We start from the raw sequence: 23,784 nt of genomic DNA, 5'->3' as shown, positions 1-23,784 counted from the left end.
AACTCCCACGCTCCATGAGCTTTTGACCATGCATGACCAGATTTGTATGTAATGCTGCTTTTTTTTTTTTTTTTTCACGTGGAACTGTCAATTTCAACATCTATTTACGAGAAAAGACAACATGCCTTTTCTTGTTCGCCAGTGGTCAACTGTGATTTCGCCGCTGCAGTATGAGGCTGCCTGATTGGAAACTCATTTTAAACGCGCCCTGTCATTGGCTGAAGATGACGCGGGCCCTTGAAATTCCAAATAAGGCTCGCCGTCAGCTCGCACACTACCATCTCAGTACACACTCCAACATGTCCTGAATGGTAACACCGCGGGACCGTGTAGTCAGTATGTCGACGACGGATATGTCCAGTGGGCTTGACATCCTCCGGTCACTTTACCGACACATACAGACACTGGAGGAGTTTGCGAACAGCATCGTGTTCAGAGAGGGACACAGGGCAGTGCTGGTTGAACAGTCAGACACAAACCGCTTCACATCTTTCGTGCGGTCTGTTTATGTGTGTTTTGACAAGGAGCTACAGCAAGTGCCAAGCTGCAACCAGGTAAGTCTTTTCTATCCGTCATGTTAGTCTTGTTGGTTTGTCTCGTACTTCTGTGCAACCGTGGAACAGGATTTCTAATGCTAGCTGTCAGGCTAACTTTAGCTGGGGTTATAATCTTAATATCTCATGGAAGCACATTTAAATGGTATCTCTGTTAGTGAGTTAGGACAACATATGTGCAGAGGCAGGATATTTTTTTATTTCAGTTCAACAATAAAATGTCATCAAATGTGTCATACTGTTAATGACTCACACTGTTTCTTAAAAGAGCTGTAAACTTCAAAGAAAAATGACTTTTATTGTAAAATTTTAAAAAAAGTTATTAATAAAATGATTATTTAAGAGTGCAATCTATATTTTGTTCTAGCTCTGCATCGTGGATAATATACCTTAGCGTTACTTGCCAAATCTACCAGAAAACATAGTCTTTAATAATGATAAATTATGGACGCACAAGCTGTCTCGTTTATATGAGACCGGATTTAAGGTTTTCTTGATGTGAAAAGGAAAGGAACATTTCAGGATTCAAATGTGAGACACTTACTTCTTATGTCGATGTAACGAATTTTCTGTATTTTTTTATTACAGATCTGCACTCTGCCTGAACTGCTGGCCTTTGTTCTAAACAGTCTGAAAAGAAAAAGAAAAAGGAACGTCTTGGCACACGGCTACAATTTTCTATCCTTGGCTCAGGAGGAGCGGGATGCGGACCACTTTAAATTCCAAGGAGATGTAACTCAAAGCGCTGCCTACATCCATGGCAGCGACTTGTGGAAGAAAGTCACAATACGTCTCGGCACAGATATAACACGGTACCTGTTGGAGAGCTGCTCAGTGTTTGTGGCAGTCCCTCCTTCGTGCATGTTCCAGGTGAGCGGCGTTCCTGTGTATGACAGGGTGTCCATGGCTACTCCATCCACTGGGTTTTGTCTCCAGCCTCGTTCCAGGGCACATAACGGTAATCAGTTCGGAAGGTATCAAGGGTCAGTGACCTTGAAAAGGAGACTCAGAGTTGAGAATCCTACAGTCAGGAAGAAGAGGAACAGAACAGATGTAAGAGTGAAGAAAGGGAAAAGAAAGAGAGAAACTGATCAGAAGGATGAGGAAGAAGCAACGACTTGTTCTGGAAAGAGAAGACGGGTAGGACAACAAGAACCCACACGGGACATCCGACAGGTTTGCTTTGAGACAGTGGAGGGAGAGCAGCCCATGTCTCTGGGACGAACACTTTCTATGAAAGCTTTGGAAAATGGTAGTATTGGTTCTAAACAGCCTGTTGAAATGCAAACAGCCATTCTTCCCTTGGAGGGAGGACCCAGTTGGAGATCAGGGGTTTTCCCCCCTTTACCTCCTTCACAATGTTTTATCCGCACGCTGGGATTCATGTATGGGGGAAGGGGAATGCGTGGCTTTCTTCTCAACAGGAAAAAGAAGAGTGCTGTTGGATCCAAAAGGCTACAAGGGCGAGATTTGGTGAGAATAGTCTTCTTTGAGGGACTGGCTTATCTAAACGGACTAGAAAGGAAGCCAAAGAAACTCCCCCTGCGCTTTTTTAACATAGTTCCCCTGTTCAATCAGCTGTTGCGTCAACACAGGAGATGTCCGTACAGCAGAATACTGCAGAGGATGTGTCCGCTGGTGGAGGAGAGAGATGCAGGACAGGCAGAATTGAGCTCCCTTTTGCCTCAACACTGTGCAGCTCACCGGGTCTACCTGTTTGTCAGGGAATGCCTCTCTGCTGTGATCCCAAAAGAGCTGTGGGGCTCCGACCACAACCGACTTCATTTCTTTGTAAGGGTCAGGGGCTTCCTGCGCAGTGGCAAGTTCGAGAGGCTCTCATTGGCTGAACTTCTGTGGAAGATGAAGGTGAATGACTGTGATTGGTTGAAGATCAGTAAAACAGGTGAGATTACAGCTGGTGGTAAGTGTGCTTGTTTTTCTCCCTTCTTCTTCTTCTTCTACATGTATTTGTGGCTGACGTAACCACTCTCATCTGCAGGCAGGTTCCCGCCCAGTGAGCTCTCTTACCGGACACAGATCCTGGGTCAGTTCCTGGCTTGGCTCCTGGATGGCTATGTTGTAAACCTCGTCCGAGCCTGCTTCTACGTCACTGAGAGCGTGGGCCAGAAGAATGCCCTCAGGTTCTACAGACAGGAAGTCTGGTCCAAACTGCAGGACCTGGCCTTCAGGTACACACATATACACACATCTCCAAACGCTCATGTTTATACTGTCATGGCACAAGCTCACAAGCCATTTTTGTGATGTAGAGGTCACCTTTCCAAGGGTCAGATGGAGGAGCTGACTCCAGCACAGGTGGCATCCCTCCCCAAAACCACTGTTATATCTCGCCTTCGCTTCATTCCTAAGACTGACGGCATGAGACCTATCACACGAGTCATAGGAGCAGATGCCAAAACGAGGGTAAATTATTTGAAACAACATCAAACATGTCAACGAGTTCTGTATGAACACGTGTTGCGTGCATGTGCAAGCTTTTTCTGACATTTTTTTTTTCCCTGCAGCTTTACAGAGGGCGTGTCCGGGACTTGCTGGATATGCTGCGGGCCTGTGTGCGTGCCACTCCATCTCTTCTGGGCTCCACAGTGTGGGGGATGACAGATATCCACAAGGTGTTGCGCGATCTGGCTCCAGCCCAGAAGGAGAAGCCACAACCCCTCTACTTTGTTAAGGTTGTTTTTTTTTTTTTTTGTATTACACTTAATTGTCTTGATTGTAATTAAGTACAAGACAAAATTCATTTATTTCCACCTTCATTTATTCATTCTGTCATTTCACTGTGTTTAAGGTGGATGTGAGTGGAGCCTATGAGAGTCTGCCTCATGACAGACTCATGGAGGTGGTTGGCCAGGCCCTGTCACCTGTCCAGGATGAGCTCTTTACCATCCGTCGCTACGCAAAGATCTGGTCTGATTCCCACGAAGGCCTGAAAAAGGCCTTTATTAGACAGGTAACATCATCCCCGAACATATTCTCATGTATGTCCTGTGTATACTCATATTATTTGACCCACATGCCACATGAGAGATTCTTATTTTTGCCAATGTAGGCAGATTTCCTGGAGGACAACATAGGATCCACCAACATGAAAGGGTTTGTGATGTCACTGCAGAAAAGAGGCAAAGTTCATCACGCCATATTGGTAGAGCAGGTGACAACCTGATATGTGTCTTCTAGTTAAAGGATGTTTGATTATTATGATTTTTTTTTCTACCTTCTAGCATTTTGTTACTTTTCTTTCTTCCAGCATTTCTGCTCAGATCTTCACGGCAGAGAGGCGTTGCAGTTTTTCACCCAAATGCTAACCGGCAGCATTGTTCAGTTTGGGAAAAAGTAAGCATTTTCTTCAGCCATCAACATGAAATGACTTTCGTGGGCAGCATGTCATAGAATTTTGTTTTTTGTTTTTTTACCTTGTGTCCAGGACAGATGATCTGATTATGGTGCTGTGTTTTGCAGGACATACCGTCAGTGCAGAGGAATTCCTCAGGGATCGGTTGTGTCCAGTCTGCTCTGTTGTCTCTGCTACGGTCACATGGAGAATGTCCTGTTCAAAGATATTACTGAAAACAAAGGGTACAGCAGACGACTGTATTTTAGTTAGTGTCATCCCTTTATAGATGCAGTAACACACATGCTCAGCAGAGAGCAGTCTTTCTTTATCTGTCCCTCTCTGTCTCTCCTGTAGGTGTCTGATGAGACTGGTGGATGACTTCCTTCTGATCACCCCAGACTTTCATGAAGCACAAACCTTCCTCAAGTACGACACACACCAGCTTTGTCAGACATATTATTATTATTAATAATAATAATAATAATATACATTTGTAGAGCACTTTTCAGAAGTGACAATGTTTCACACAAGGCATAAACAAGAAATAAAGACACAGTTAAAGTAAACAATCTTTTTTTTTTTAACCATAAATTTAACACAACATGATGTTGATGAATTTTTAATTTAGTAATTAATAATGGCACTTGCACATTGTGCGTAGGATCTTGCTGGCTGGGGTACCGCAATATGGTCTGGTGGTCAACCCGCAGAAGGTGGTGGTCAACTTTCAAGTGTCAGTGAGCGTGGACTCTTGTCCCGATATTCGCATGCTGCCTCCTCACTGCCTCTTCCCCTGGTGTGGACTGCTGCTGGACACACATTTGCTTGACGTCTACAAAGACTATTCTAGGTGAAGGATCCCGTCACTTGGAATTATACTGTAGAGTTATTGCTTCCAGTGTGCTTCTTCCATGAGAAGTTATTGGATTTTGTCAGTCTTTATGGTTTCGTGTAAGCTGCGTGAATCCCTCCTGTACTTTGTAGCTTCTCATAAACGTTCATAGAGACAACTCCCTGTCTATGATGGATGACTAATATTCTTGTATAAAACACAGTAAAACTCATTATAAAACACATTCTAACTGCCTTCACTTGCAGTATTTTTTGGTGATAAAATCTCCTGTAGTTTTTGCATCATTTGCTTTTTCTTCTTTGTTTGCTTCTTATTTTCCATCTCTCTCAGCTATGCAGGCCTGTCTCTGCGCTACAGCCTTACTTTGGGCTCTGTCCACTCAGCTGGACAACAAATGAGGAGGAAACTGATGGCCATCCTCAGACTCAAATGCCCCGCCCTTCTCTTGGACCTGAAGGTGAGGGAAATAATCATTTTGGAAGTTCAAAATTTTTTTAAATTCTTGTGAATGCTCACTATTAACTTACACGGGCTCCAGAAAGTATTCAGACCACTTCACTTTCCGCACACTTCGTGTCGTAGATTTCATTTTAAATACAGAAAATTTCTCCTTCTCAGTCTACACTCAATAACCCATTTTGACAAAGTGAAAGCCTGTTTTTAGAAATTTTTTGCAAATTTATAATCGAATAGTTGGGAAGTATTTGTGAACTTTTTTCAGTTTCAGTCTCTCCTGTTTCATTTCTCTTCAGTTGTGTGTTGAATATGATGATACATTTGTTTTTCTTCTCAGACCAATTCTCTTGAGGCAGTGTACAAGAACATCTACAAGGTGGTGCTGCTTCATGCATGCAGGTATTAATTTGTATGTCTTATTCAGGTCAATTTGTTTCCACTGCCCTCCCGAAATTGAAATATGTTGGTGATAAATACACCATTCACTTCCACTCTCTCGTATAGAGGTGCTGGCCTTGGCCTAATAAATTGGCCTGTAAAGATAATACTGCTATTAAAATAAACACGGTGAACGTTGCCAGTCAATATCTGCACTGAGCGGCGCGCTAATTGCTTTGCCGTTTATCTCAGAATGTAAATATCTGAACGGGCAGTGCCTGTCTCTGTTTTCTCTTTTGCCTCTGTGTGTTTTTTGTTTTTCCCTTTAGGTTCCATGTGTGTGCCCAGAGTTTGCCCTTTGGTCAGTCGGTTGCTAAGAACCCTGTCTACTTCCTGCAGATGATTTGGGACATGGCTGAGTATGCCAATCAGCTCATCAGGCTCAGCAACAAAGGCAACCCCCCCACGCATCTGGAAAAATTAACACAAAAAATATCAAATTCACCTCAAACACCTTATTTTCATCATGTTTTTTTTCTCCCTTTCTCTTCCCCTTTTTTTCCAGGATTGATTTTAGGCAGTAAGGCTCAGACAGGCATTGTGCAGTATGAAGCAGTTGAGCTTCTTTTCTGTCTTTCCTTCTTGCTGGTGCTATCGCAGCACCGTCCTCTCTATAAGGATCTGCTCCCACACCTGCACAAACGTATGTACTCTAATGAAACACACATATACAGAAATAATGTCACACAGAAACTATCCACGACTTGCACTACTGTCGTGACACATCCTTCAATCTATATCTATATCTATATATATTTATATCTATATATCTATCTCTCTCTCTCTCTCTCTCTCTCTATATATATATATATATATATATATATATATATATATATATATATATATATATAATACTTATATAGCACATTTCATACAAAAAAGACTACACAAAAGATGAAATATACACATAAACACACACATGTAAAAATAGCAACATTAAAAATTAAGTAGAACAAATTCTTCTAGAGGTTAAAGCTCTTCCCAGAGTTTTACCCTCTAGAGCCCTCAGTCTCGTCTCGTCCATGAATGAACAATATGAAAACATCATCACTGCAGCTTGCCAGGAAGGCCGATCCTTTTGAGTGTGCACTCTGAGAGAGATGCGCCCAACCCAACAAATCTAGATATGTGATCTTACATGTTCTCAAGTCAGTTTATTGCCACCGTTAATTCCATTTTACAGGTGTTGGAAAAAGTTCAGGAAGTTAGAGTTCACCAGCAAAGAGAAAAAAAAAACACAGCCTGATCTTCTGTCATATTTTGACAGGGAAGCGCAGTCTGGAGCAGCGTCTGGGGGATCTGAGGTTGGCCAGGGTCCGACAGGCCACTAACCCGAGGACCCCAGTTGACTTCTTGGCCATCCAAATGTAGACTACCAGCTTTCCCCAGTTTCAGCTTCCAGCAACCAAGAAACTCTCAGCAGCTGAAAGGTGTGAACTATGAACCTATGAATTATGCCCAGCTTTTTATATTGTCTATTTTTCTTCAAAATCCACTGAAGTGGCACAGATCTTTCTCCTGTCTCATCCCCAGGTTTCAAGAGAGTGGGATGAGCAGTGTGTTGAAATCAGCCATTTGGATTTATTGGATCTGTCAGTGTGCCAAAAAAATTGTAATGTAGCTATTACAGATTGTCAGAAAAGCTGGCTTCAGGGAACAAGAGAAAAACAGCTCTTAGTCATCTGCTCTGATGCTAACCCTTAAATGATAAACTCACGTTGTAAACACACCCTGTAAAAAACAACCCCCATGTCAGTAAAGACGGATAATTGAAAATCATCCAGCTACTGTACTAGATGTCATCTCATCCTACTGCAATTTGTCTTTCTGGACTTTGATTTACACGAATAAGACACGACATCACTTTGCAAATAATTTATGTAAGTAAGCCCACAGAAATGATGTCAACCATTACAGGGACTAAGTCAAATGTTTTCTGTACAATGTGATGTGGTACCAATTCTTTACACTGATCTTTTAGAAACAGAAGGAAGTGGAAGATCTCAAGCCATAATATTTCGCAACATCTGTGTTTTGTAAATGTGGAATGTCAGACGTCTGTGTTTCAGTTGGATGTATTAGACTGAATGTTATTTACATCATGTACAATACACAATGTAAAAAGGACAGAATTTGGCTGTTAAATAAATATGATATTGAGGGGACAAATTTGAGTCGTCATATGTCACGTCCTGATAAATCCTCACACAGGTAAACATTAAAAATTAAAAGGAAATTCTGTTTTACAGTTCAAAGTGATGGATTACATATCAGCTCTCCGGTGATTTTAAGAGGAAAGAGCCACAGAAGTGGTTATAACTGTAAGGAAAGTCATTGCTTTCTGCTTGAAACATTTCCTAAGCTCTCTGGTTCTTCTGTTCCTGGGTTTCAATCTCAAAGCCGTCGTTACAATAGGGGTTTAGCTCAGCACGGTTAGAGGACCTCTTCAGCCCACAGCAGATCAGTTTGTAGACAACCACCACAGGGATGGAAATCACAGGCACCACACAGAGGAGGATGATAATGGCAAAGACCCAGTCTGGGTATGGCTTCACTTCAGTTTTGGGGAATAGCTCCTAAGGAGACAGAAAAAGAAGTATAAAATATAATGAATAGCATTTTTATTTTAAAATGATGTTTAGGCGAGAGGCATGAAAGTGGTATCAGTCTTTTCATCTAACTTTCAGTAAAAAGCCAATAAATGTATTTATTTTATTTAGTTTTTATTTTATTTAATTTTAGATAAAAACAATTTAAACCTGTATTATTGCTTCTTGTTTGTTTTGGTTTGTTTTTTGGGGTTTTTTTTTTTTTTTTTTTGGCTTGAGGACTGAGAAAACCAAGCATCCTGCAACACCACAAGAAGCTCTGGGAGAACATGGGGAACATTATAATAAAGCAGTATAACATTTCAAAACAAATGCAAAAAAAAAAGTATCTGGACGAGCTGTCTGAGACTTTTGGACCTGCTGTATTTATAATAAATATCCTTGGTAATACCCTCAACCTGCTTACATAAGCTGGGTTCCATGTGGGGTAGGTGGGGTGTTGCTGTGCCTGAACGACCACGTAGGCAATCAGCACCACCATGAGCATTACAGGACTGATCACCATCCAGCACGCCTTCCAAAAGATGTTGGGCTTCTTCCCAGTCATGAAATAGATGTCTTCACTGAAACTGTCAAGAGGACACAGGAGACAAGAGACAATGTTGAACAAATTGGAATTAAAGTTGTGTATGAATCTCAAATGACTACAGAGGTATATTGAAGGAGGGAAAGAGGAATAAGTTACGTTTTCATTCCACGGACATAAATGACTCCAGTAATCTCACAGAATGCAATGATGAGCAAAGGTACAGAGCCCACGTAGCTGTTAAAGACCTCCACCCAGTAGTTCCCCGAACCCAGGGTGAAGATGAGAGCCGTCAGGAAGGCTACCAAACAGATGATCGCTGAGGAAGAGAGAGAACAAGCTTTTCAGTGAAGGAATTCAAAAGCAACAAAAAAAATATCCTTCTGGCTTTAGGACAACTTAAGCAGATTTACAGGTACCTGTTACGAGTTCATTCGGGATCCACTTTGGCACCAGTTTGAGGTCATTGATGGGTGTGAGGACTCCCTCTATGTTGCCAAACATGGAGGAGAGGCCCAAGCTGAAGAGCATAATGAAGAACAATATGGCCCATATCTGCGAGCCTGGCATCTCTATCACTGCCTCAGTGAACACAATAAAAGCCAGGCCGGTACCTGAAGCGCTCTGGAGGAGGAGGAGGAGGAGGAGGATGAAAGAGACAAGAAAGTAATGAGGAAGCTTGAACTGACTGTCCGTATTTGACCGGTACAGGATGTTCGGTACTCCAGGAAAGAAAGGGGAGGCAAGAATGAAAGAGGAAGATTAGAAAGATGAGCTTCAGGCAAAAATAATACTCTGTACAAGACTGGATGTGTTTCTGAAGTTACAATACCTGGTCAAGGAATGTTTGCAGCTCACAGTGCCTCAGGTTCAAACTGGCCACTTCATTGGGAGATGTCTGATTTAGATACTCAAACCAGTGCTTGTAATTCTCCACTGTTATGTTCTGGTCTGAAAACTCGAAGTAATTGGTCAGAGCCAAGATGTTTCTGCAGAGGAGATACAAAAAGTCTGCCTCGTTGGTTTTAGAAAGCAAAGAAGAGGCTTTAAAATAACATAGAATAAATGTACACACGTACTCTTGTAGGCATTTGTTGTAGGCAGTGGTAGCTTTAAATCCCAGGATGGAGAAGATGGGTATGGAGGCATACAGAGATGTGGCACTGTTTATTACACCTACTAGAACAGCGTCCCTCTCACAGTTGTTTCTAATAGACAGGGAACAGAATTAGAATTAAGCTATTTAAGTATCACAAAATCAGCCCAATTTTACTGAGGTAACTGAGGAGATTTAGTTTTTACCTCTCTGCATTATAGCTGGAGAAAGCTATGAGACCTCCAAAGGCCACAGAAAGAGAGAAGAAGATCTGGGTGGCAGCGTCCAGCCAAACCTGAGGGTTCTTCAGTGTCTCCCACTGGAGAGAGCAGAAAGACAACACATCAGTTCAGTGTGTCTCTGAGAGGAGAAGCAACTTTACATTATTCTGCAGTAGCAACGAGTGGCCCCGCACTCACATCAGGAGAGAAGAGGTAAACCAGTCCATCAGTAGCTCCAGGCAGAGTGAGGGCACGAATCAGGAAAATAGTCAGTACCAGGTAAGGGAAGGTGGCTGTCACATACACAGCCTGAAACATTAAATTAAAAAAAAAAAAAGATTAATACGTATGATACAGTGGTTGTTTTTGGCATTGGAGATTAGACATTTTTCACTGACCTTTCCCATGGACTCGATGCCTTTGATGAAACAGATGTAGACGACGCACCAGGCGCTGGCCAGACAGATGACCATCCACCACTGCAGGGAGCCGCTGACCTCAATGTCAGGTGTGATATTCAGGGTCTCACGGTACCAGAAGTAGTTCACTGGAGTGCTCTTCTCACACTCTACATCATAGCCTACATGGATGCACACACAGGTGGAAAAACAAAAACAGCATGAGCTCTATAAGGTTCTGTAAGGGTTTAAAGTCATTAGTGTTTATTTTGGTTAAAAAATGCATTAAGTTTTGTAACAGAGCTGAGTTCATGTGCATTAATTATTCATATCTGGGTATGATTACTGAAAACAAAGGAAACCATGATTAAAACAATTTGTGCTCTTTGGCTCTCACACATTCCTCTATCTGCCACTGAGCCAAACTTTCCGTGAAAGAAAAGCATTCTCTTTTTATTTTATACTGTGGTGTAAAATCCCTTTGTGCCATAAAACAATCCAGTAGTTTTCCTATTACGTCTGACCTGAAACGCCACATAGAGCCTCGTAGTTAACCAGTCCTCTTGGTGATAGTTAAGTAGGTTTAAGGTAAATATACTAATTTCCTGAATTTGATAACATTGACATTTTACATACAGTAGCAAACTGCTATTATTTCTGAGTATTTCTGCTGTTACTGTCAGGGAGGAAGTGCAGTCACAGGGGGAAGTTTCAGGTGGGTTTCCTTGTTACCTGTGTGATTTTCATTGAGTGGACAGTTGCTCCATGGCAGGGGGTTTTGGAAGGAGTGAAAGAAGTACCAGAGCACCCAGGCCAGGATGGTGTTGTAGAAAATACCCACCAGGAACGACACCACCATGGAGGCAATGCCTACATGTTGGAGATAATATTACCAGGAGAAAAAGGAAAATTAATTATAGTAAAAGTAAATCAGAATGATGGTGGTTGTGTGACAGCAGTGACATTTTCTATTAAAGAAATATTTCTTTAAAATAAAGCCATACATTGAATAGATGTATTTCTGAGATAAAAAGAAATACAGTTTACTAATAATCTGAGGTCACCTACCAACTCCACCCAGGAGTGGTGAGATGGAGTTCCAGACACCGATGCTGCCCATGCGGAGCCTCTGTCCTATAGCCAACTCCAGGTAGAGCAGGGGGAGGCCTTCGAACACTAAGGCTATCAGGTAAGGGATGAGGAATGCACCTGAAGAGATTAAGTAAACATTTACCTCACATTTCGACATCAACCAAATTAGCAGAGTCTTTATCAACATACTTTGCCAGGAAATATAAAAACAGACTCCAAAAATGGAAACACAGCATATTGTAGTTACTAAGTGATCACGATTTTTTTTTGTTTGTTTTCCAAGTTGCTAAAAACATGAATGGACATCAGTCAGTCTGGTAAAAAAAAAAAAGTATAAAAACAAAGTTAAAATGAGTACTACTCGTCATTACATGTGTACCAAATAATCTCAGTGAGAAAAAGGTGACTAATTGATCACTAAGCTGAGGTCAATTGGAGGCTCCACTGAGTGTGAAACACTGCCTGTGGGAGTCCCAAGCTGATAGACTTGTGCACATTTACAGGACTGGCTGTTTACTCAACTTTACCCTGACCCTGGTCCTTTTAGATTCTGTGGCTTTGGGGCTTAAGATATCTCACTGACAGCTATGAGGAAGTAAATACAGGAATTTAGGCTACTGAGTGGGAAAGATCTGGGATGCTTCTTGCAATCAATCATACGTAGATAAGGCTCAGTCCTTTCCATTCACAGTCACAATGACTGACCTGGTTCATTCATTAATGCCTAATTACAATAAAACAAAAAGAGAATCTTTGCTTTTGTGGCAGTTCAACTGTGGACAACTTTAAAGGATCTCATGACTGATAAAATGAACATAGATGATAAAAAGACTTGAAACCTCTAACAGCAAATGTAACTGAGTGATAGTATAGTGAGAAATAAGGAAAACTGAATGTAAAGGTAGTGTCTCACCTCCTCCATATATTTGGCATAAGTAGGGAAAACGCCACACATTTCCAAGTCCCACTGCAAAGCCAATACATGTTAGCAGGTACTGCACCTTGTTGTCCCATTTGGGTCTCTCCTCTGTCCCAGAGTCTTTTGTTTTGCCCATCCTCAGCTGCCCAAAAAGCTTAGCACAACACCAGTTCCGTTACAAAGGATACAGCTATCTTAACTCTAACATACACTTCAATCAGGTAGTATTTTTTATTTAGTCCAGACTTCTCCTCCTGATCTCAGCTCAGTGTCAGTGTCAGAATAAACACTGCCTTGAGTGGTTTAGTCTAAGTGATGTCCAGTGCAGCCTTCTCGTCCTCTGTCTTAGTGGGCTGTCCTTTAATGACCTATCAGATTCAGCTTTGAGTCAGGTATAAAGATTTTATTGGTTTTTATGAAGAATTCAGGTCACCAGCACGGGAGAGAAAACATCAGGTAGGATGATTTAGTGGCTAAACCTCCCCGTTTGTTTAAAATGGGAGTGTGCTTAACCTCAAAGTAATGGATAACCTGGTGATGCTGATTCAATGTTACACTGACCTAAAGTAAACTGTTTGGATACAGTCAATCAAGAAGGCATCATAGAAGTTGTATCAAACAGTATGTTTATTCAAACAATCAAACTTTACGCATATAGCGAATTTTGTTGATTAAAAATGCAAGTGTAATGTGTGTTTTTTTTAAATAGAAGTAAAATAGTGTTTTCTTAAAATTCTGTTTTAAAAAAAGGCACAGTAATAATAGTAACTGACCCTCAGTGTATGCAAAGGTGAAACGATCCAGAGAGAAACTGTGTGAGTCTGTGTCAGAGGCAGCTTCAGCAACTTAATGAAAAGATTAATTCTTAAACTCTGTTTGCCAGTAACAGAGACAAATGGTAGAACAGGAGAGTTGTCAGCTCTTTTCTTTGGTAATTGTTCTTTTTTTCAGACTTTTTGATCTGAGATCAGTGCATTTCCCAGGTTGGGTTTACTTTTTGCAATGCACAGAGTACATGTTAATCTGAAGGGAAGAAAAAAAAAATCTGACCTGGTGACGTTTTGATAGACTGCATTTTTTGTTGCACTGCTTATCTGCAGATTAGAAAAGATCGGAGTCAATAACAGTAATAAACCTTTCATGCCTGAATTTCCTCCCTGTGACCGAGCTCAGGTTTATTCTGTTCTCCCCTCTCAACCTGGGGTTTAATTAAACCAGTTAAAAGAAGGTTTTAGGGTATCTTGCTGCAGGTATGACCTTTTGAAATACCTCTGTGTAGAGTTACACAATAACAATAAAAAAATTGTGTTGCTTTTGCCAATGTTGATCCCAAGTGATATGGGAATATAATCACTGAGGAGCAGTTATTGTACCAGAAGTTAAATGTATATTGTTTTGTTGTTTTTCAGTTGTTTCTCCTTTTATTTCATGAAATGATTAAAGATTTGTTTTATGTTAACTTGGATTAGTTACCTCAAGAAAGAAAACATTTACAGAGATGATGAAATCATTATACTGTACTCTGATAAGTCTGTCTTTTTGTTGGAAACCATCAAACCAGTACTGAGACTGAATGAAATACAGTTCAACACAAATGAAGTGTCAGTTTAAAACTTGTCAACTTAATAATTCACACGTTTGAAGCAATTAGCTTATAAAGTGTGAAAAGTGGCACAGTCTTTTTTTTCTTTGTCACCTAACACTATCAAATCAGACAGTGTAAATACATCTGATGAAAGTTTGACTGACATCTGTCACATCTGTAATTCTCTTCCTGTTGAACTGATCCAAATCCAAGCAGCTGTGTGTTTCTGCCACCTGCTGGTGTAAATATGCTTCTGCAAATCCCTCCAGGATCAACTTTGAAATTCTAATTATAGCCTTTAAAGTATTTTTGACTTTAAATATAAGTATTAAATATGTTTAAAGTCAATGTATTAATGTTTAGCATTGTAAAACTTAGAACTTGGTTACAGCAAAAGCATTGACGGCACAGTTTTAATTATTTGTTTATTTATTTATTTTGATTTTTTTTTTTTTTTTACAAGGTTAGAGATAGTAAAAAGAAGGAAAGAGAAGGAGTGGGGAAGTGAGGGAGCGGGGGTAATAGTAGAAGCAAAAAGAACAAGGGGGGGCAGATAAAATGGGAAGAAGGGGGAAGTGGGGGGGTTGAATAAGTAAAAGGGAAGGAGTGGGGAAATGAGGGAGTGGGGGGTAATAGCAGAAGCAAAAAGAACAGGGTGGGGGGAGAGGAGCAGATAAGAGGGGAAGAAGGGGGGCAGGAGGAAGGAGAGTTAAGGGGTTAGGAGGAGGGATGGGGCGAGCACTCTGAGAGGTCAGAGCGAGGTTGGGTTCCTCCAGTTTTTCTGAAGAACTTGAAGAATCGTTTCCTCAGAGATTTCTTTTTTGTTGATTTTTTCTGATCCTCCATCTCATCCTCTAGGCTCTTCAGTCTCCCCATCAGTTCCTCTGTATATTTTGCCCTCTGTTTTTTCTCATTGTCCAGGGCCTCCTTAGCAATCCTGAGAGACTCCAGGAGGCTGGAATTTTCCTTGTGCCACTGGAGCCTCTCCTTGTCCAGGTTTTCCTTAGCCAGGATCACTACGGCCTTAAGGCTTGAGATTTCCTCCCTTTGCTTGGCCAGGAGATGGGACCTTTCCTCCTCCCTCTGACGCTGGCAATTTTCCAGGTAGTCGTTGGCCTGGACCAGTGCAGTTTCCATTTCCGGGTCTCCTGAACCTGTCTGGCTAGGGATGTCTCTGCCTCTTTCATTTTCTCTTTTTCTTCAGCGAGAGCTGTCTCTAGTTCACGTATTTTCGTGCCAGCATCCCGCTGCATCTCCGCCCCTTTGGACAGGTCAACAATTAGAGCAGCCTTCTCCTCTTCTGCCTCAGTGAGTTGAATTCTCAGTCTTTGTGCCTCCATCATCCAGGCATACATTTCTGATACAACTATGTGAATCTGGTCGTCCTTGTCTTGAAGGACCCGATGTAGCTCCAGCTCGGGTATTGTAATGAGAGGCCCCATGTTCACTGCAGGCTCTTCTGCGTTTGTTTCTTCAGCCTCTGTGTCAGTTGGAACAAGTTCCTCCTCTTCAAAAGGCTCTGGATACTCAATTATCACTTCTTCCACATGCACTGGAGATAGAGACCGAGGTGGAGTTATCTCTCCTTCCATCTTCAGCGGAGTCGGTGCTTCCTGTGTCTCTGCAGGCTTTGTTCCTCTAGTTGAATTTTCTCCAGACAGTCCTGTGCCTGTGTCCAACAAGTTCTGGAGGCTTGTCTTTTGTGTTGAGGACTTCACCTTTGTTGTTCTAGAGATGCAGGATAAGGTTGTAGCTCGGTCTGAAATTGCTGTTTGCTCCACTTGGGTCGGTACTGAAGAAGATTTGTGGTCTCACTTGTCCAATGTGTTAATTATTCTGGTAACGGAATAACTGTGCTGTGTGTTCAGTGGTGACCTCTATTTATACGGAACACCGATTAAAGGCAATGATGTCAGACAGCAGAAGCCCATGCTGATGATGTCAGGGAGGTTTTCTTTTTAATTTTAACCCTTTTCATGCATGAATTATGAAAACCTGTGTGTTTTTATCTCTCTTTAGGTATGAAAAGAAAACAATGCAGCTGAAATTTTGCTTATGAACCTGTTTTTCATGGAGTTACAAACATGTACATTCTGTGTGAAAACTATGAAATAAAAACATTTTTAATGCCGCTAATCTGATGTTTTCTCACAAACTGTCTGCGGGTGTACAAACGTTCTTTCTCCCCTCTCCTCTCTCCCTCCCCTCTCCCCTCTCAACACACCACAAAGACTATATATAATAAAGAAAGTCCCAATGGTTTTTATAATTTCTTTGACAGTTCCTCTTCAAGGCAGCTACAATATGAGTATGTGCTTAATATTCAAGCTGACTGGGCAGTTCACACTGTGAAGGTAAAATTCTTTTGAAAATAAAGTGAGTGAAGTTATGATTGAAAGTGACAAAAATATTTTAATGGTAAAACTCAAAAGCAAACTTTATTCATATACAAAACTATATGCTTATATGCCCCTTGGTGGACAGGATAAGCAATATAGAATGGGGATGAATTTTACCATATAATTTCTCGCCTTTAATAATAAAAAAAAGAAAAAAAGATACAAAACAGCAAACTGATAGGACAGCCATGAAATGGCACAAAACATGAGCTGATAATATGACCAATTTACTAAAGTGCATCAATAAAAGTTCATTGTTGTGCCTTCCCTACATTTTGAAGTTGTACGTCAAATAACATATTTTAAATAAAAGCAACGCAACAAATTAAAAAATCATGCACTTTTGTTGTGTTCTGAATATTATCCTGTTTTAATCACTTTAAGAAATTTGGCTAATTTTTTCTCTGAATGTGATTTTTTTCTTGCAGCAAACAAAGACCAGCCTACACAATGCATACACAGGCACTGCCAGACTGGGGACTCCTGCCAAGAGAAATATGACTGCGTTGATCCATGAAGGGTACGGTACTGACGCCAGAGTTGGAAACTCCTCCTGTAAACCACAGAATAGTATGATTAGCACTGACTGGTTGTCATTTCATTGCTGTACTATCAACATTTACCACAAAAATGGTTTAGAACATCATGAATTTGTGTTTGTGTTTTCAATAAGCCATGGTTAGAGAAAGAGACAAAACAAGGATGGATGTGGACACTGAGCCCAGTTCTGATACAACCAAATATTACTGATCACAGATTACTGTTAGGAGTTTTTTGTGCTTACAGAGTTGGGGTCCCAGACTAAGTAGGTGAGCTCCTCTTGGGCTTGGGTCACCAGGTAGAAAACTAAGATAACCAGGATGATTAGAGGACTGATGAACCTCCATGAAACCTGCCAGAAGATGGAGGGCTTATGACCAATCATGAACTCCAAGTCCTTGTTGAACCTGCCACACAAGAGGGCTTTAATTAGATGTAATATATGATTTTATTTATTCAAAAAAGGTCCTCCTGCAAATGAACAGCCTGTTTTACAGGGGTGTCCTGGCCAAGATAGTTATATAAAACCAAAACAGTAAGCTGAAGGGAACTAAAACAGTCTGTGTAGCAGAAGGTAACTGCAAAGTAGGTTGACAATCATCTGTAGTTTTATCACAACAGGTGATCCCTTTCACATTATATATAGTCCCTTTTTCCATTGTTAATATAAAAATATGGATTACTATGGCTTTAACTAAATGCAATTCATAAGAACAGAGAGCAAATAAAATATGGCTGCTAATATGGTAGTTTGGCAATTACAGGAAACTGCAAATACAGGAACTCTGTGCACTAACCTGTCTATGCCGTAGATGTGAACGACAGCAATCAGCTCAAACAATCCAATGGTCAGAAGAGGAACTGATCCAGCAAAGTTGTCAAAGAGAGTTACCCAATAAAGCCCTGAATGCTGCGCAAACAGGAGCGAGATGATGAAGGCGACAACACACGTTGTTCCTGAAACACACACGCATGTGAAAAAAAGAGAACTTGTGCTAAAACAGAACAAAGACCGTCAGTTCATTTGAGATCATAAATCGAAATGTGTCGATTGTTTTGAGTACAGAACAGAATACCAGTCAGTGCTTCCTGGGGCCACTTTTTAGGAAACAAATGCAGGTCTTTCAAGGGGACCACCACTCCTTCAATGTTGCCAAACAGGGTTGAAATTCCCAAGCAGAGAAGCATGAGGAAAAAGAGGACAGACCATGCTGGAGAACCAGGCATCTTGGTGATGGCTTCTGTAAACACAATAAAGGCCAGACCTGTTCCCTCCACTCCCTGAACAAACACAATGCAGATTAGAGTTAAAAAAAAACCACAATAACAGCTGAGGAATCTGATAGACGCTCATCGATATAGTTACCTCGCTGAGAAGTTTCTGCATGTCACAGGTTTTGATGTCCAATCCAAGAACAGTGTCAGGATAGGAGCTGTTGAGATGATTGAACGCTGCCTCATAGTTGCTCGTAGTGATGTTATCTTCAGGAAGATCAAATGTGTTTAATAATGTCATGATGTTTCTGGAAACAAAATGTGTCACTGATTAGTAACTCTGCATTACTGGAGTTAACATTATAAATCATACTGGTATATATATATTTTTACCCTTAAAATATGTGTGGACCAAAAAAAAAAACCAAACAAAAAAAAACTGCCTTTTGTTTGTCAAGTTATCATAATTAAAATATTAAAAACTATTGTTTTACTGGAGTATTTAAAGACATTAGTGATATAAAGAAAACTTTGACAGCTTTAGAAATAAGCTTAGCTTTTTCTAGTGGGGTCTTTGTGGTGGGGTTATCCCTTTTTTAGATTTTGATTGCACCTTTACGACGCTCTTCTAAACACACTTTGAAACCCTCAATCTGTGACTCTTCACACTTTTATACCCACCCTTTAAAGGCCCAACCAGTATTCAAAACCTTGAAATCAGCTGTACTCACTCACTGATACAGTTGTCGTATTTCTCAGTGGCCCTGAAGCCGATGATGGAGTAGGTGACTGTGGCGGCGTAGACTGAGGTGAGGCCAGTTATTACAGACAGGATCACTGCATCTTGCATGCAGTTGTTGCTTGGAAAAAGAAAATAGGAAAAAGATTCAGGACACATCGTGGCTAAAATGGCTAATATCTTCTTTTATTTTAATTGAAATGAGCTAAATAAGTGTTGAACTGCTTTATGGTTATAAAACACAGCAGGTCTTCTAAATGTCACTTACTGAACAGGGTTGTAGCTTGAGAAGGAGATGAGGCCTCCCCATGCAATGCTGAAGGCATAAAAGACCTGGGCACCTGCATCCAGCCAAGTTGTTGGTTTAATCAACTCCTCCACCTGCAGGAACGAGGCACACACTGTGACGTGTCTTTGTTTAAGGAGATAATTTTTTTTTTTTTTTACTGTAGTGATTTGAATCATACATCTGGCGTGAAGAGGAACTTTATTCCACTCATGGCTCCTTTAAGAGTCAGTCCACGGATCAGGAAGATGGCCAGCACGATGTACGGCAGGATGGCTGTGACGTACACCGCCTGAGGTCATGACATGATATTAAAAAAAAACAACAAAAAAACAAACAAAACATGCAATAATATTGATAGCGGTGACTAAGTAATGCTTAGCATTTAACAGCAGGTTCAACAAACCTTGCCTGAAGTGCTGATTCCCCGTATGTAGCAGATACAGATGACAGTCCATGCAGCGAACAGGCAGACTACTATGGGCCAGTGGATTCCCCCAGAGTCAGCTATAGAGGCTGAACTATTCAGAGACACTCTGTAAAAGTAGTAATCCACAGTGGAGCTCTGTTGACACTCTGGCACAAATTCTGCAGGATCAAGAAACATCTGCAAATGTTAGAATCATGAGTAGAGTAAGAGATGCTTACTGAGCCTGAGTATGTGTGTATATTTCCAAAATACCTGTCCCATTGTCAGCGAGAGGACACTGGGCCCAAGGCAGTGGGTCTTGAAAGGAATTGAAGAAATACCACATGATCCACGCTATTAAGGTGTTGTAGTAAAGTCCAACCAAAAAGGACACCAGCATGGAGGCTATACCTGAGGGACAGCATCATTAACTGTGTTATAAGCAGCCAAATATTTGTGCTGCTGTGCCTGTGTTTGGTTTTATTCTGCTTTGGATAAATTGTAATGGAGTCTGTTTTCCTTACCAATACCAGTGAGATAAGGGCTGATGGCCCTCCACACTCCCACGCTGCCTTTCCTCAGACGCTGGCCGATGGCAAACTCCAGCAGCAGCAGAGGCATTCCCTCCAGCACCAGCAGGATCAGGTAGGGAATCAAAAAGGCACCTGGAAAATGTATGTGATCAGTTGTGCAGTATAACATCTGTTTTACTGAATTTACTGACAATCATAGACCTGTTATTACATCCCAAAAATGCTAAAGCAGGCATTTGTATGTTGAATGTATAGGATTTTGTCTTGGCTATAAAAAATTGCATAATAGTGCATTGTACTATTACTGGTCCCCTCTCGACAGCCCACTCAGCCTGCCTCTTTCTTGCCCTGCTTGGGTTTTTTCCATGCAGGCAGTTTGTAGGTGGAGTTGTCTGCTTGTACCTATGACCCTTGTGCTGAGTCTCTGAGAACGTAAAAGACTGCCTTTCTAGGAATTTTTCCTCTCTGTCACGTTGCTGGGCTCCCGCCATCTGTTTGGTTTGCTGCTACTCCAGAAAAAGTACCTCAAAATCTCCCCTAAAATAAAATTTGCTCTCACCTGCTGTGTGCTAATCTGTGTGTACTCAATATATGTTTTTTTTTCTTCTGTGTAACCCCTGGCAGCTCAGAAGAACCCCTTTAGAGAGCTCCACTGCTTTAGACATTCAGGCAACAGCACTACATAAAGACTAAAATAACCATTATTGCCTCCTTTAGTTTTATTTTACCCTCATAAAAACATACTGGTAACCTCTGGCAAACCTGCCAATGATCACAAGTTGTATAGAGTACTCAATTACTGGTATTTGTTGTGAGCATTCGCTTACAAGTTAAAGATGTAGCTTCAAGGCTTGTTTGTTTTAGTATTCACAAATTGTGGCTCTAATGCTGTGTGCACTAGGAAATGTGGACTTTTCTGATTGCTTTAATAACATTCATGGTTTTTAATATACATATATAATTATAAAGAGCTTCACACACCTCACATCAACCAGAGTCCATCATAAAAAACCCAGATTTAATGGATGCTGATATTTTGTACCATCTTGTGGAATATTTTTCTGTGCTTTTCTGTGCTTGAGGACGTGATTGCTCCCAGGTTGCAAACATGGAAGTCTTTCCAGTAGAGGTGATCCAAAGCTGGATATCAGTTTCAACAACCAAAAACAAATGCAAATTACAGTAAAGAGAATAATCATGTTGGAAATATGGCAGTAACAGAGCAGATGAGATGCTCACTAATGATTAAAGAAGGTAAGAACACTGCTGATCCGGTATTATTATCACCATCATTATGATTATTATCTGAGGTAGTAGTTGTAGTAGTGATAGTAGGAATATTTATAGTGGTAAAAGGTGTTATTAGCATTACTGTATACTTATTTATTTATTTATTTTCCCCTTACCCATAACCTCTCTCCTATCTCTGTATATATACTGTAACATAAAGTTACTCTGTTTAGAATAACACTGTCACTGACTGAATAAACACAGAAAACACTGATGATTGAGGAAAAATACAGACAGATATCTTACATTTTGAAGCGGAGATTTCTTTAAACAAAACAGACCAATCATGATTTATATTTTTCTGTAAGACAAAGCCGGAGGCCCTGATTGGCCTCTTGCCCAAAAAACAATCTCATATTACCCAAGTGGAATGAAGCCCTGAACTGTCCACGAGCTGAACACTCACTAATATAACTTATGAGCATGAGCATAGGTCCAGTTACAGTTGTCAGGGAAAAAGGAAAAATCCTAAGTACAGAACATCTGGATTGCATTAGCATGACATTTACACTTTCCTCAGTGAACCGCATTCACACCTGAGGAGAGACTTTGTCCTCAAGACTCACTTAACAGAGTCACTTTTGAAAAAGAAAGAAAGAAGATGTGCAAAGGACTAGCCATTTCTTTGAGAGTGAAATGGGTCAGAGTTCAGATATCGGGTATCAATGCTGGCGGTGTGCAACCCCTTAAAGACCGAATATAGATACTAATACTCCACTGCTAGAATTAGTCCCTCCACAAAAATCATATTCGAAAAAACACGCTGTACATAGAGTCATTTAAGATTTGATGGTGCATAGACTGTCATATCATAGGACACCCCTTTACCATTTTTATCTTTACTTACCTCCTCCATGACTTTGACACAAGTAAGGGAATCGCCACACATTGCCTATTCCAATGCAGAAGCCCACACAGGTTAGGATGTATTGGGCTTTGTTGTCCCACTTGGGCCTGTCACCAGCCTCCTCCTTCTCCAGCCTCTCCAGATCTTCATAGTTAGGGATCCGTAGATCCAGTCCTGGGTTCGGGACTACCATTCTCATGGCGGCTCCTGCTGAAGCAAAGATGTTAACTCTATCGTTCTTGGAAGGCAAAGTGAGGACTTGCACACGGCGTATGCACTTGGCAGGGCTGACACATGTTTATGATCTTTTACTTTATCTGGTGCAGTTCAGATTAGCTTGTGCACACTCTGTACTTCTATTTTTATGCCACCAGTCTTGCTGAGCTGTTGCTCCGAGAATATTTTTGAGGGGGATCATATGAAGAGTTGAATAGAGAGTTCGCCGAACCAATGCTAACTTTCGGTAAGCCACCGGGTTTGAGTTTCACCTGGAGAATGAGACTAACTCTGTAAGGAGGTCAAGGTGATGAAAACCTTTGCACCTGCCTGCGACCACGTCACTGAGTGCATTCAGAGATAATAGAAGGTAGAACAAATCGATGGTAAAACAAACCTGAGCACTGAAACAAAATATTGCTCTCCAAGTCAGCTGGTGCTTGGACATTCCCTCAACCATGTTGAGCCGTACCCCTGAAATGCAGGGGGGACGTAGAGGGGGCCCCCTTGTCCCCTCTTGGGTTTTTCCCTGGTATCCCTTCATATTAGTCCCAGGATAGGTCCCCAAGTATTTTACTGATATGTTGAAATAATTACACTGTAATGATCAGGCTGTAGTATAAAGATGATGAGAAATATCCTAAATATTTTAAAACATTTGAGACAACATTTGTCACATGCGGACTCCCAGCTAACTTCACTGTGTCCCCCACTTCTGAGAAGTGTGTGTTTGTGATGATGATGATGATGACGATGATGAGTTAACAAATCATGAGTCTTTAGCCAGCTCACTGTTTCATGTTGAATCTACCCGTATTAATGAGTGATCCGATGATGACTCTTCAGTAGGATTCAGTCATTCCATAGGCACATGTACAGGTGTATCATGTAAAGGTTTCTCTTGCTGTTATTGTAATTTTTGTGAATTATTAAAGGACAGTAATTCGGCACTTGACCAGGTGCACCAAATGAGCAAGAAGCAAAGTTCAGTTCAGCTGGAGCGTGCTTCAGGAAAGGTTATTATATAGTTATCATTAGTTATTTAAGTTACTTATTATTAGTTGCAGATGATGTTAAGTGCACAGTAGATTAGCTGAGTGCTGATCAATCGGTTTTCATATATTATTACATGATGGCATAAAGGTACAATCAGATTAAGTCATATGTAATGTGACAAATCACTATATTGTAGTTGGATAAGTGCATTA

The 23,784-nt window shown here is 41.0% G+C and overlaps 3 protein-coding genes across 3 annotated transcripts; 1 reads left to right on the top strand and 2 right to left on the bottom strand.

Moving 5' to 3' along the window:
• Positions 1–335: 335 nt before the first annotated feature.
• On the top strand, positions 336–7,545 carry tert (telomerase reverse transcriptase). Its single transcript, XM_041053651.1, has 16 exons — positions 336–554; positions 1,143–2,457; positions 2,554–2,743; positions 2,825–2,978; positions 3,080–3,247; positions 3,364–3,525; positions 3,625–3,726; positions 3,823–3,908; positions 4,035–4,151; positions 4,264–4,335; positions 4,571–4,759; positions 5,093–5,219; positions 5,556–5,617; positions 5,926–6,050; positions 6,162–6,299; positions 6,924–7,545. The coding sequence occupies exons 1-16, from the start codon at positions 339–341 to the stop codon at positions 7,025–7,027; spliced, it is 3,327 nt and encodes a 1,108-aa protein (XP_040909585.1). The 5' UTR covers positions 336–338; the 3' UTR covers positions 7,028–7,545.
• Positions 7,546–7,742: 197 nt separating this feature from the next.
• LOC121192098 (sodium-dependent neutral amino acid transporter B(0)AT3-like) lies at positions 7,743–15,622 on the bottom strand. Its single transcript, XM_041053649.1, has 14 exons — positions 15,503–15,622; positions 14,942–15,292; positions 12,512–12,628; positions 11,575–11,715; positions 11,239–11,376; positions 10,507–10,688; positions 10,307–10,417; positions 10,094–10,206; positions 9,871–9,999; positions 9,624–9,780; positions 9,211–9,415; positions 8,951–9,110; positions 8,672–8,834; positions 7,743–8,232 (listed from the first exon to the last, which is right to left on the bottom strand). The coding sequence occupies exons 2-14, from the start codon at positions 15,237–15,239 to the stop codon at positions 8,014–8,016; spliced, it is 2,133 nt and encodes a 710-aa protein (XP_040909583.1). The 5' UTR covers positions 15,240–15,292; positions 15,503–15,622; the 3' UTR covers positions 7,743–8,013.
• Positions 15,623–16,494: 872 nt separating this feature from the next.
• LOC121191759 (sodium-dependent neutral amino acid transporter B(0)AT1-like) lies at positions 16,495–22,659 on the bottom strand. Its single transcript, XM_041053139.1, has 12 exons — positions 22,361–22,659; positions 20,215–20,355; positions 19,964–20,101; positions 19,688–19,869; positions 19,463–19,573; positions 19,264–19,376; positions 18,988–19,116; positions 18,408–18,564; positions 18,118–18,322; positions 17,839–17,998; positions 17,286–17,448; positions 16,495–17,054 (listed from the first exon to the last, which is right to left on the bottom strand). The coding sequence occupies exons 1-12, from the start codon at positions 22,557–22,559 to the stop codon at positions 16,881–16,883; spliced, it is 1,872 nt and encodes a 623-aa protein (XP_040909073.1). The 5' UTR covers positions 22,560–22,659; the 3' UTR covers positions 16,495–16,880.
• Positions 22,660–23,784: the final 1,125 nt, after the last annotated feature.

This window comes from Toxotes jaculatrix, chromosome 13 (assembly GCF_017976425.1).
Source record: "Toxotes jaculatrix isolate fToxJac2 chromosome 13, fToxJac2.pri, whole genome shotgun sequence".
NCBI classification, from domain to species: Eukaryota; Metazoa; Chordata; class Actinopteri; family Toxotidae; genus Toxotes; species Toxotes jaculatrix.
The sequence above is the reverse complement of the archived record's forward strand: the minus strand, read 5'-3'. Positions and strand labels throughout refer to the sequence as shown.

Bases quoted from the DNA above. Each gene is read 5' to 3' on its own strand.
- tert (XM_041053651.1), top strand. From the start codon at position 339: ATGTCGACGACGGATATGTCCAGTGGGCTTGACATCCTCCGGTCACTT. The intron at 3,248-3,363 runs GTTGTTTTTTTT...ACTGTGTTTAAG, and splicing joins AACCCCTCTACTTTGTTAAG to GTGGATGTGAGTGGAGCCTA. The intron at 5,220-5,555 runs GTGAGGGAAATA...TTTTCTTCTCAG, and splicing joins CCCTTCTCTTGGACCTGAAG to ACCAATTCTCTTGAGGCAGT.
- LOC121191759 (XM_041053139.1), bottom strand. From the start codon at position 22,559: ATGAGAATGGTAGTCCCGAACCCAGGACTGGATCTACGGATCCCTAAC. The intron at 19,870-19,963 runs GTATTTTGGAAA...TTGATCCTGCAG, and splicing joins TCTCGCTGACAATGGGACAG to AATTTGTGCCAGAGTGTCAA. The intron at 17,999-18,117 runs GTATTCTGTTCT...TGTGTGTTTCAG, and splicing joins GCCCCAGGAAGCACTGACTG to GAACAACGTGTGTTGTCGCC.
- LOC121192098 (XM_041053649.1), bottom strand. From the start codon at position 15,239: ATGGAAACTGCACTGGTCCAGGCCAACGACTACCTGGAAAATTGCCAG. The intron at 11,716-12,511 runs GTGAGACACTAC...TAATCTCTTCAG, and splicing joins ATGCCAAATATATGGAGGAG to GTGCATTCCTCATCCCTTAC. The intron at 10,207-10,306 runs GTGAGTGCGGGG...TGCTCTCTCCAG, and splicing joins TTTACCTCTTCTCTCCTGAT to TGGGAGACACTGAAGAACCC.